We start from the raw sequence: 13,090 nt of genomic DNA, 5'->3' as shown, positions 1-13,090 counted from the left end.
CCTCCGCGTGGGTGATAAATACTGTACAAAAAGTCTCAAGAAAACACCGAAGTTCAGTCTCAAACGCACAACGGTCCCGCCTAGCGGTCCCCAGGAGCTCCCGGTTAGGGGGGCCGGGTGTCACCTGGTGCTCGGCGCCAGTGTTTGCCTGTTTACGAGAACGTGGAAACGTCTGTACAAAAGCCAGGCGGCGCGTCGCCGGCCGCAGGGCCTCCTGACGGCGTCGGGTGCCGGCGTCCCTAGATGTGCGTCAGGGGCACCGTGCCGTTGACGCCCGCGCCCGCGCCCTGGTAGTGCTGCGGCAGCGAGTGCAGCCGGCTCTGCGCCGCGGCCGCGGCGGCCGCCGCCGCCGGGTCGCCGCCCTCGCCGGCCGGCAAGTACATGCTGATCATCTCGCGCAGGTCCCCGGGGCACGGCGCCCGCGAGTGCGCCGGGGCCGGCGGGCTGCCGCTCGGCTCCGACTTGACGAGCGAGCCGAGCGCGCCCAGGGCGCCCGACGACGCGGGCCGCCGCCGCCGCCGCCGCCGCCACGGCCGAGTTCTGGTGCGCGCCGCCCGCGGCGGCGGCGGCGGCGGCGGCGGCGCCGTAGGGGAGGCCCGCCGTAGCCCGAGGGCGAGGCGCTCATGTAGCCCTGCGAGTTGGAGATGGGGCTGTACTGCAGCGCGCCCATGTCGTAGCGGTGCATGGGCTGCGGGTTCGTGCGGGTTGCGCGTGCGGGTGGTTGCGGGTGCGGGTGCGCCGGCGTGCGCGTGCGGGGTGCGCGCCGCCCGCGCCCGGATGTTGCCCGTAGGCCAGCTGCGCCTCCTGCATCATGGCCGCGGCGGCCGCCGCCGCCGCCACCGAGCCGGGGTAGGCGCCGTTGGCCCAGCCGTTGACGTGCGCGTAGCCGCCAGCCGCCGCGCCGCCCGGGCTCTCGAGGCGCTGGCCCACGGCCGCCGCGCCCCACCACCCACGCCCACGCCCATGGCCACGGCCGTGCCGCCTCCGCCCGCGCCTGCCGCCAGCAGCCCGCCGGCCAGCGAGTACTTGTCCTTCTTGAGCAGCGTCTTGGTCTTGCGGCGCGGCCGGTACTTGTAGTCCGGATGCTCCTTCATGTGCAGCGCGCGCAGCCGCTTGGCCTCGTCGATGAAAGGCCGCTTCTCGGCTTCGGACATGACCTTCCACTCGGCGCCCAGGCGCTTGCTGATCTCCGAGTTGTGCATCTTGGGGTTCTCCTGGGCCCATCTTGCGCCGCTGTCCGCGGGACCACACCATGAAGGCGTTCATGGGCCGCTTCACCCGGTCCTGGTTGGCCTTGGCTCCCGCGCCGCCGCCGCCCGCCGCCGCCGCCGCCCCCGCCCGCCCCGGCCGGGCCCGACAGGTTCGTGGGGGGCCTGGGCACCGCCGGGCGAGTGCAGGTCGGTCTCCATCATCATGCTGTACATCGGGGCGGCTCGCGGGTTCACCGGCACCGCGAGGAGGGGGCCTGGAGCATAGACGGCCAGGGGGCGGGGGGGACGGAGAGGGGCTCAGACGGAACGAGCCGTGGGTCGCGGGGAGAGGTCCTGGCAGAGAGAAGAATGGGGAGAGGTGGAGGCGACAGCAACAAAAAGAGGCAAATAACAAACGCACTTAGCGCCGGTCCGGCTCACAGGTGGAAAGTTTCTCTGCAGCACAAACCACTTGCCAAGAGGCCGAGGGCCGGGATCGCCGTCGCCGCCGCAGCCGAGTCGCCCTCGGCGGAGCGGTGCAAAACAGGTTCAGTCGCGGCCAAGTTGCAGCTCCACTTTCTGGGACGGCGAGCGGTGCGCGGGGCCCGGCCCGGGGCTCGCCGCCGCCGCCGCCGCCGCCGCCGCCGCCGCCGCCGCCGCCGCCTCCTCGCCCGCCCGCCGCCGGAGCCTCCTTCCTCCTGCGCTCGGTCCTCCAACTCCGGGGCTGCAACTTCTAGCAGCGCGGCGCGCCGCGTGCGCTAGGCATGTGCCGGTCCCAGGTGCCCGTGGGGAGCGAGGCGCCGAGGGGGGAGCGGGGGGGGGGGGCGGGGGGGGCGCTCACGGTGCCGCCGGGGAGGGGGGCCGGGGGCAGCGGAGGGAGGGCAGGCGCGCAGAGAGGGCCAGAAAGCAGGGCGGCCGAGCCCGGGATGGGCTGCCCGCTGCCTGCCCGGGGCCGTGCGCTAGGAGCGGAGGCGCACGCGGGGCCGGCGGCGCGCGGGGCCCAGCAAGCCATACGCCCGGCCCGGGCTGCCATTAAATGAGCGCGCCGCGGCCAATGGGAGCCGGCGGCGGCGGTGATTTGCATGGCGCGCTGGCGAGTGACGTGGGGAGGGAGTAGAGGCGCCGGGCGCGGGCGGCGGAGCGGGGAGGAGGGGTGAGGAAGGAGGGGGAGCCGGGGGCAGGAAGGAGGGGGGGGAGGAGGCCCGGGAGGGGGGTCACAGCCACGCTGCTTCCTGACGCGCGCGCGGCGGCGCGAACCCCGAGCTCACCCTCCTGCCTCTCCCGCCCGCGCGCTCCGAACGATTAACGATTGGGTTTAAAAGCGAAGGACGAAGAAAGAATCCTGCGGGGGGGGGGGGGGGGGGGGGGGGTGGTGGTGGTGGTGGTGGTGGTGGTGCGGCGGGGGAATGCAGCCCGGAGCCTTGTTTAAAAGAGCGCAAAGGAGACCCGGCTCCTCCTCTGCTCCCCTGCCAGCCAACTCTGCGCCTGCTGGGAAGGGGAAAGTTGGAGGCCGAGGCGGCATCCTCGCCCTCATCTCGGCCCGAGGGCCGGAAAGCAAGGGGCGCGCCCTTGGGAGCAGGGGAGACCGTCCTAGGTACACAACTGGAAATCCCCCCTCTCCCGCACCCCGCGGGCTCTCCGGCGAGGCCCTGGGCAGCTCAGCCCCCCGCCCCTCCCACGGATGCACGCTTCACCGCCGCTGTGCTGAAGTTCTCCAGTGCCCCCTCTCGTAGGCCAGGCCTCCGCGGTCCAGGCCACGATAATCCCGTAACGGGGAAGCATTTGTGTCGGGCTTGGCTCCACAGCTGCTTTTAGCCTTAGCCCTGAACTCTTACTGCTTTTAATGAGCCTAGGGATTGTAATCACGTGCTCTTCTCAATTTGGCTTCTTCCTCCTAGAAAGGAATTTCTGGGAAGGTTGAAAACAACAAGATCCATCTGGAATCTACTCAATGACAGTTGAAAAAGTTTGTTGAAATCGCAAAAGAATGACCTAGCCCACGCTCTCTTGGAGCGAATCTTCCACAAGCCGTTTGCCTAAGAACTGCGAAAACTCCGTGAACGGAGTGGGGCCCACCTGAACCCGAATCGCAAAAGTGAGGCCTCGGGACCGAGCGACAGATGCCGTTTCCCTGCATTATGCAAACGAGAGGCCTGTTTCCTGGAACGATTAAGGCATAGACCTGCGGTTATAATTCTTAAACCTTGAAGGGTTCTCAATACCGGGAAGTACAAGAGATTTCCAAGCCCATTCTCAAACACCATTGCTCACGCTGCCGGTACAATCCCGATGGTATGAAGGTGGCCCAAAGGCTTGCAGAAAATCCATGACAGTCCAAGCATCCCTCCAGAGTCCTCATGGAGTAACGGGGGCGTCTCCGTGCGCCACAGAGGGAGGTGTTTAGGAGATTCCTGGTGGGTAAAGTGGAGCCTAACCAAAGCGGCCCGACTGACCATACTGTAATAGAAATAAATATATAATGATGATGATTACAAGACGAGTAGTAATGATGTTTAAGCATGTTGGGCAGTGAATACATGACGCCTCTTCCCTTCCCCCCCCGTTAAAAACATGCTGCCGTTGTGAATTTCCTGACCCTATTGCTTGTCCAAGGTACAGGAATAATGCTTGCTTTCGTCTCAATTACTATGATTATTACTGTAGGCTTCTTTTCTTCTTAATTGCAGGGTTGCTACAGTATGTGCAGTGCAAGAGCAAATTGGTCTGTGCAGACGAAACTGCTTTCGTTTCAGGCCATTCAGCGTTTAATAGTGAACTCATCAAGTAATATATAATTAGATTAGAAAGGAAACGTCATTTCATATTTATTTTTCACTAAATATCTGGGTTATAAACTTGGTTTTCAACTGCCTTCTTATTTCACCAGTCGAGTTTGTTAAACCTTTTGATTTGTTTCACGCACTACCTCCAAATGTCAGTTACCTTGTAAATGAACAAAACAAGAACAAGAATACTGTTTACGGATGCTACAGATCTGTTTCTCCTTTGATAATTTAGGAGGCAATGGGTGTGCCGTGTGATCCAGCGTGTTACGGAAAGTCAGCGAGACCGAAATAAAGGAAATGGTTTACAAATTATAAACTATATTATACACTTAGCCATTGAAAGATTTCTTTCCTCTGCTTTCCAATTTAGATTTTAAAATAAATAGCCTAAGCCCCCCCTGAAAATACTCTGTGTGAATCAGGTTTGGTACATTCTTTTCCACATCAATGGAGCAATTTATTTTATAAACACCCTGCTCTCCAGTGCACACTGCAGGAAGGCTTTATGCTTTGGGGAGCTTGGATAGCTGACTTTGAAATGCTCTGGTTTCTTTCCACCATAGTCCTGAAAATGTTTCCAAATACAAAGTTACCCTTGTTTTGCAGAGCATCTAAATAGGGGGTAAATGGTTTAGCCTTGTGTGAGATCGTGCTAGTGTTCAGCGTTCGGGGCGCTCTCCATAAGCCCTTTTTAGTGACGAGGTGTTCCCTGGGCCCTAGCGGGTGCACACGCTATGGGTGTCCAAGTGCATCAGTATTAAACCCGAGCTGCAGGTGTAACTTGTTGCCAAGCGATAGATGATTGGCAGCCGCCGCCTGTGCCAGTCAGGCAGTGGCAGGGCGCTGCTTGCCAGACCTCTCAGTGCCTTCCATCCTGGCATGGAGATCGTGGAGCATCATAGTAACTCCTGCGGGCGATGGCTTGTAGGAGCCTCAATGTCTTGCTCCTTGTGACTCCCCGTCCCCTCCCCAGCCACACTTTAAAAAGAGAAAACGGTTCAAAACGGTTTGAAAACACCTCCTCTCCCCGATTCTATGTTTCTCCCTCCTGCCCCCCACCAGGTTGGCAGGGACCTTCTTTACGCTGAGGACTTCCTCCAAGGCCAGGCACTGGAGAATCTGAAGACAGACTACACTAGGTCCAAGTAACATCAAAGCCCAGACCCCCAGCAAAGGATTCGTTCACTGTTGAGTGACCACATTTGCTCTCTTGGCAGCTCAGAAACTTCATTGTGCTTCTTTGTTCAAAGCGCCAAAGAGAAGATCAACTCAGAAATGTGCATAAGTAAAGATGCTTTCTGTTCTTTTATTTAACTTGTAGGCATGATCCTCAAAGAAAATTCAGATCCAAGCCATCATTAGAGGAAATTATATACACACACCTTGCATATGTATGCATACACGTGTACCCACAGAATATATGCCTGTGTATATACATATGCATACACAGAATATATACACGTTTATATCCATGCGTATACACACAGAATATATGCATTGTATAAACATACATATGCACACACACAGAATATATGCCGTTTACATACGTGTGTGTACACACATTATATGTACATATGCATACATATAAATAGATGTATACACACAGGACATACACAGATGTGCATACATATACATACTGGTGCACACGATATATGCACACCTGTATATACCATGTATACCACAGAATCTAGGCATACAGATACATACACGTGTGTACACAAAGAATGTACACATATATATTTATGTGCAGTATTTAGGCAACTATACAAGAGCCCTTGACTTTCAAATAACTTGAGTCCTGGACTTTAAATCTAACCCCAGTAGCTTATACTGCCTGTACAGAGTGACTGAAACTTTTCTGGCGTTTGCTTTTTCCCCTCCCCTTGGCTGTGCTCAGGACAATTCTGGGAAGCACAGAGGGTTACTGTGGACAGCATCCCCGGCCCTAGCAATCTGTAAATGAAAGCTAGCTTTCAGGCACACACAGAGGTGACCTTCTGTACCAGTGCCCGCCTCAAGCTCCAAGAAGCAGAGAGATGGACAGATTAGGGGTTCCAGAGGACAATCAAAGGTCATTCTGGGGAAGCGAAGAAGACCAATACTCTCCCGTCTTCCGAGGCCCTGGCGCAGACGGCCTGTCTTGATGACACCCTCCGGGGAATGTGCCCAGACCTCCGCCTGCGGCCCTCCCATAGTTCAGCTCCAGCGGCTTCCCGAGGCTCCTTAGGACGGAGGCCACGTGTAGGCGCTTCCGTAGACCGCCCAGGGCGTAGCCCAAAGGACTGAAACCAGAGTTCCAAGAGGCAAACCACGACGGAGCCGCCAGTTCCTAGGCAGGACTTTGGGGAAAGAAAGGAGCGACCTGAGGAGAGCGAAGAAGAGAAGGCGGGAAGAAAGCGCGGGAAAGAAAAGGAAAGGAGAGAAAGACGGTTCAATTGGAAGAGGCGTCCGAGGTCATCTCGGCCAACAGGAGGCGCAGACGGAGAAGAGGCGGAGACGCGCGCGTGTGGGAGGGGACCGCGGCGCCGGGCGGCGTGCTGGCCGGAGGGGACCTCGCGGGGATGCGGTGGGGGGGCGGGGAACCGGCCCAGGCGCGCGCCCCGACCCCGACCCCGACCCCGGCCCCGGCCCCGGCCCCGGCCCCGGCCCCGCGCGCGTCTGCCTGGACCTGGCCGCCGCGCGGGCCGCGATCGCCGTCTGCTGGCCGCCGCCGCCCTCGCCGTCCGGGCGGAGCTCCGGGGCCTCGGGCCGGCGCTCTCCAGCCACACGCCGGGTTCCGGGGCTCGGCGAGCGCGCGTTCGGGGGTTTGCGCGCCGGAGCGTGCGGGCGACGGGCTGGGGGTCGTGAGGGCGCTCGTCTCTCCCGGTCCCCGGACGCTCTCGGTACCCCTCTGCCCCCTGACACGGCGACCTTGACCCCACTGTTGCCAAGGCCAAGGAGCCAAAGTAACCGAAAAGTTTTTTTTGTTGGTTCGTTTTTGTGTTAAAGGGGAAAAAGCAGTCGTGGGAAAGGGGGAAAGAGAAGAAGGAGAAGGGAAAGAGAATCGCTGCCGATATGGAGCTTCGAGCGACTTCAGTCATCACAGAGCAGGAGGTCTTTGTAGCTGCTCGGAGCGTGCAAGGCCCCTTCCTCTCCTTCAACTAGAAGCGTGGGGTTTGGAGGGCTGTTCCAGGACCGTCTGCAGGAAAAAAAGAAATAAAGCCCATCTCCTCGAAGCCAAGCAAGACTCTGTCTCCAGCGATCGGCGTGGAGATCCGTAAATACACAGAGAAGATCAAACAAGCCTGCGTGTGAGCGCGCGCGCGTTGTCTGTGCCTCTAGCGCTCTGGGTGAAAGCGTTTGGAGAATCTCTGGGAGCTTTCGAGTAGGGGCTCACCCTGTGAGCAGTACTCACACATATAATTCAAATTTCACAGCTGACCTGCTCTGAAAACCTCAATCAGCTTCTAATTGAAGGGAAAACAAAATATTGCTTCCCTACAGCAGAGCTGACGATTTAATCATTATATCAGACATTATAGCTTTTAATTAGGCTAATGCTGTACTGTATGGAAAGAGATAATTCAACACAGTTCTTGATGAATTCTGTAATTGGGTTAACGGCGGAGCAGTTGGGGGAGAGCCGTCAATATTCAAGCCGCGTCTGTAGCCACCAGGTTTATGAATGAACGAGAGAAGACAAGGGGAGGAAAACACTGGGGCCCGAGGGGAGCCTCGCGCCCTCCGCCCGGGCGAGCTGCGGGCGCTCTGGAGGGAGGGCGGCCGCGGGGTGCGGGGCGCCCAGGCCTCCCCGCCAGCTCCGCTCTGCCACTCGCCTGCCCGGCGGTTCTTCTGCGGGAAACTTTCCGAGAAGAATCTCAGCCAGGCCTGTCTACTGTCCCGTCCGCTTGGGCGCTGGGGTCTCCTCGAGGGTGCCCACCCTGCCCAAACCAACCGGGGCGGAGGCCTGGGCCGAGCGCGGCTTCAGCGCGCACTTCAATTGGGTGGCCGCTAAAGGCAGCAGTCTGCCCCGGCTGCCACCCCGCCCCGCTGCGGGAGGGCTCAGGGCCACCGGCCCAGGGCAGCCGTCGCCGGTCCCTGGAGTTGGAGGTGGGGTGAGCGCGTGGAGAGCCAGGCGCCCGTGGGCGCCGCCGGCTGCCCGCATTCTGTGTCCCGTACGATTACGCAAGGCTGGGCGGGAAAGTGGTTCGAGTGGGAACCGCGGCTCGTGCTCAGCGGCCTGGCCCGGTTGGCTCTGGCGAAGCCGCTGCCCGACCCTGGGCAGAGGAAGATGGGCGCAAGCCGGGCCGCGTCCCTTCCTGGACCATCGCTGACAGCCCCAGGAAGGAGAGGGAGGGAAAAAGCCGTTAGACTCGCCTGCAGGAAGCGAACTGGGCGAGGGGACGTGGCCGACCCCCTCCCCACCCCGCCTGGCCGGCCCGAGCCTGGACTCAACGCGGTTTCAGGGTCACCCGGGAACCCGCTCGGCGGCCCGTCTGTCCAGCCTCTCCTCCCCGGGGCGCGAGTCGGGCGGGGGCCGAGGCAGAGCCCTCCTTCTGCCTCCCAGATTTCCAGGACTCGCAAAAGTTGAGCTCAAGGCGAGGAATCCGCGGCGCCGAGACGACGATGCCAGAGCAGATGGTTGGGAGCCTTGGATTTTAGGGAGGAAATGCCGGAACCTCTAAAATTTGCACGGGCTTTGCAGAAAGCCACCTGAGCCGCGCCTTCTGTGCTTTGAACCCAAACGGTTTCAGAGTGCGATTTTTATGTACTTTTTATATTTCTGCAACACCCCACTCTAATTTTTTCTTACTCCTTGGCTTAACTACACCAGTGCAATATTCTCCTTCAAGATAAATATACCGCCTTGTCTCATTTTGTCAGTAATTACCACAGAATTAAATCGGGTCACTGCTAAAGTTTCATTTACACAACCTCCGGTAATTAACAGTTTGAATACACCTTTTTACGTTGTACAAAAGTTGTAATTTTCTAACGCGTGTCGTTTTTTATTGGTAAAGAACGCTTGTGTTCAACGTGATAATAATACAAAGCTCCTCGTCTGAGCGGGAGGTGTGCTTGGTTTCTTCCAAAGCTCCCGGGAAGACCCAGCAAAGATCTAACTTTGCCGAATGGGAGGACCTTCCTAACTGTTCAAATTAAAATCTGCAGAACCAAAGCCCTGTAAATACAGTACATCTGATTAAGCTAACTTCCAAAGCCAACATCCTTGGCAGAAACCCATCCAGCCTCTGCAGGTAAACAGACACACCTGGCAGGCCCCATCCAAGTGGTGGTGGGGGAGGGTTTGACCCTGCCCTAAGGTTCATTCTGAAAAGATCAAAAATAGTGCCTCAGGGCCATGCAGTGCCCTGGTCAAGTCCAGGCCGGCCGAGGACCTTGAGGTGTATACAGAAAAGAGCCGTGGTTATGAGTAAACATGGCCCTTTCTCATATTCTCTCTCACTAGCCCCCAAATAGAAAAGGCATCACTCATAAGAGGAGACAAGTCATAAGGAATTTCTATATGAAAAGAAATAAAGTGAAATCAGAGACGCTTTTTCGTACAGGCCATCCCTGTTATTGTAAATTAGATTAGCTACACAGGCTTCAATATAAACATGACACGGGGTTCACATGAGTGAAAAGACCATCCACTCCAATCTCTCCTTTCATCGAAGCATCTCACATAAATTACATCTTGTCCTTTAATACACTTTTCAATGAGATTAAAACATCACTTGTGACACAATTTCAAGTCCTTTCAGTTGCTTACTTCAGAAAACAGCAAACAGAGAAGCAGGTCAGTCAAAATCTTCAGGCAGCGGGGTTGGGCTCCAAAGGCAGCACCAGGGCCCCACGCTCTGAGCTAAGAGAGGCCCCCTGGCTACATTTCAGTGCCACTTTCTTACCCCATAGAGACAGAGCCAGTCATCCTGCAAGGGGAAACTAGGTTTCCCTCTCGTTGGGTGGAGGCCTGGTGACTATCTGGGTGCATGGGTCTTTGTGGAGAACACACTTGTATTATTCTTTCTTAGATATTTGGGGTGGCAGGAGGGATGGGGAAGGACCTGCAGCCCACCCCCAAGGGCCTCCAGGGACCTCCCCCCACTCAGGACAGTAACCATCTTGGGGATTGGGCACCATCAAAATAAGATGGAGGGAGGTTTGGCATGAAAGAGAGAGAGAGAGAGAGACAGATAGAGGAAGGGAGAAAGAGAGAGTGCACCCTACTTCAGAGGTAAATACTTGATCCCTAAATCTGAGTGAGGAAAAAGTGGGTGAACACAGTGGAGTTTCTACAAAACCGGCTAATGGGAGATTTCCACCTCTCCATCTGGCTTCTAGGGACCACCTCTCCCTTTATGGACCGACCGACTGTGCCTGGACTGGCACCCTGGGGCACCGGCAAGTGGTCCCCAAAGGACAAAGGACCCCATCAAGCAGCAGAGGAGGGGCGTTAGGGCTTCAGGGTAGGGACTCCACGCTTAGGTTTCATCTACAATTGTGTCGCGCTCATCTACAATTGTGTCACGCCCTCACGACAACAGGCGCATCTGCTCCTGCAGGACCCCCTCGGTTATCACCGGCGTCTCCAGGTGGCTGACCCTCTGCTTTCACCCAGGGAGGCGGCGCTTGGAGCACAGCCCCGCGGCAGGGTCCCGGCGGCCTCCTTCTCCTCATGTGCGGGGAGATCGGGTCCAGCAAGTCTAACTGGCCGCAGTTCCCGCAGGTTCCGTGAGAGACGCCCCCTCCTTCTGATGCCAGTCCTGCCCGTCCCTCCAGCTGCTGTCATCACACGCCAGCCTCGGCCTTTTGCTCTACCTCTCTGGTGATAACGAGGGCTGGAACACAAGGCCACCCGGAGGTTCTCTGTCGCCCTCAAGGAGCAAGTGTGGCGTTCTCCGGCCTGCCGGTGCTCAGGCCGCTCAGCCGACCTGTGTCGCCCCGTCCATGAAAGACGCTGCTGGGACAGGAAAGCTGGGAGCACCGCACGGAGGTGGGGTGGGGCGCAGTTCCTTTCCGCGTGGGCGCTGGCCTTAACCTCTGGTCCGCAGCCACAGTCGGGCGCGTCGGGGGACACTGGCCGGCGCGGGGCGTTCCCCCCTCTGCAGCGGGCATCACCGACCCGCCAGGCCGGAGATGAGGACAGAACGCCTCCCTCCTCGACCCTAGCGGAGAGAGAAGCCCCCGACCCGGCCGCCTGGGCAGCCCTGCCGCGGGGCTGAGAGTCTCTGAACCAACTGGGCACCCTCGGTGCAGACCCCCGCCCCACCCGCCCCCGCCTTCACAAAGGAGCTTCCAGAACACCGGCCCCGGAGCGCTCCGGGAAATCGATGCGGAAAAGCGGGTTTTTAATGGGTTAATTGACTGGCGGCCGCTATCGTGTTCAAACACCCGTTTCTTGCATGGAGAGGCAGCCAGCCCCGTCCTGTGCCCGGTCGATGGCTGCCTGACCGGCCCCTCCCGGCCGCTGGTTTCCAGCGCCAGCCACCGCCGAAAATCCATTTCACCTTTGAAACTTCCCCACCGCTCCTCTCAGCGGGCGGCTCAAACCGAGGAAATAGAGGGCGGAGGCGGGCGGCCCGCGCACGCGGGTGGGGAGACTCCCAGCTGCGCGCAGGGAGGACCGAGGCGCGCGTCGTGTGGAACCGTGAAGCCGAGCGGGTGCTATTTCGCTGGAGGAGGGAGGATGCGCCGAGGGGATGGCGACGGCGCGCGGTGGCGGGGAAGGGGGGGGTCACCCCTACCTAAAGCGGCCCACCGGGCAGGCGGGGCTTTAGGGCACCCTGGACCCCACCTGGGGGCGCGCTGCCCTAGCCAGCAGGACAGAGGCGGCGGCCGCGCCCGCGGGGCTCCCGACCAGGCGCCGAGTCCAGGGGCGCTCGCCGCGTGTCCATGGATCCCGGTTCACTGATTTTGTGTGTGTGTGTGTGTGTGTGTGTGTGTGTGGCAGTATTAACAGTCAAGACCGTCGGTCAGTCAAAGTTAAATTGATTCTTTGCCCAAAACACCTCTCACTAAATGGCACACGCTCGACATGTTCATTTTTAAAACGTAATTTCGACCCGCGGCTTTAGTTCTCAGCGCTGCCGGGCGCGCTGCCGAGAGCCGGAGTCGGCTCGGCCAAGGGCAAGGGCGCTGCGCCGGGAGCCTGGGCCTCGGCGGGGCGGGGGCGCGCGGTCAGGAGGAAACGGGGAGCCTGCGGACGCGAACCTTCTCCCCAAAACCGACTAGCTCGACCTTCCTCCCCCTTCCCCGCAAAAGGCGACCCGGAGTGAAACAGAGTCTCGGCCCCTTGGGGGGCGGCCAATCCAAAAAGCCGAGGAGGAGGGAGGAGTGAACGCACAGATAAGAAGATGACCAACGTGGCCGGCGCGCGGGCCCGAGTCCGCCCGTGGCGGTCAGCGCAGCTCCCCACCTGTGCTCGACCGGGGACGGAAGCTGGGGGACGCTCTATGCCCCCGCCCCCGGAAGGTCGCCTAGGGCCCCCGCGCCTCCCCACCCCCCGGAGCCCCTCCCGCACCCTTCCCCGGCTGGAGGCGGGCGGTAGCCCGCGCGCAAGTTGGAGACACACTTACAGTTAGTTCCTTCGCCGGCTGCAGCGGGTCCTCGGCCCCGGGCACCTCCCCAACCCGGCGTCGCGGGGCCCGCCCACTCCTCACGCCGCGCGCCGCTGCCCAGGGACCCCAGCCCGGCCGGCTCCGGCGGCGCCGCACGGCGGACGCGGGCGCCACGCGCACGCACACTCACACGCGCACACTCACGCGCGCCCCGCTCGCACACTCGCTGCACACGCACACGCCGCTCCTCGCCTCGCGCGCCTCCCGGACACGCACGCTGCCAGCGGGAGAGACCAGAAAATGAAATTTATTACTGATGGAAAAGACTTTAAAGACAATTTCAAGTTATTGTTTCTCCCTGGAAAAAGGGGGATCCCTCCACATAATGAAACGTCTTTTGTGTGGCGCCGAACAATACCAAACAAGTATTCTAATAAATAGCCACTTTTTTGTTCCTACTCGACAGTGAATAGAATCGAGCAGTTGGTTCGCCAGCAGCTGCGACGCCGTTCGGAGCGGGAGGTGTAGCCGCGCCGCCCGTGCTCTCCGCGCCCCCCTGCGCTCCGCGGAT

General features: G+C 59.5%; 1 protein-coding gene across 1 annotated transcript; it reads right to left on the bottom strand.

The window, feature by feature from the left end:
* Positions 1-239: 239 nt before the first annotated feature.
* Positions 240-1,424, bottom strand: SOX1 (SRY-box transcription factor 1). Its single transcript, XM_032611315.1, is given in 8 exon segments — positions 240-503; positions 505-597; positions 599-751; positions 754-945; positions 948-1,220; positions 1,222-1,318; positions 1,320-1,369; positions 1,371-1,424. Coding segments are annotated over 8 exon segments (1,176 nt in total).
* Between the last annotated feature and the right edge of the window lie 11,666 nt (positions 1,425-13,090).

The sequence above is a fragment of the Phocoena sinus genome, chromosome 18 (genome assembly GCF_008692025.1).
Source record: "Phocoena sinus isolate mPhoSin1 chromosome 18, mPhoSin1.pri, whole genome shotgun sequence".
NCBI classification, from domain to species: Eukaryota; Metazoa; Chordata; class Mammalia; order Artiodactyla; family Phocoenidae; genus Phocoena; species Phocoena sinus.
This window is presented reverse-complemented; position numbering and strand designations above follow the sequence as displayed.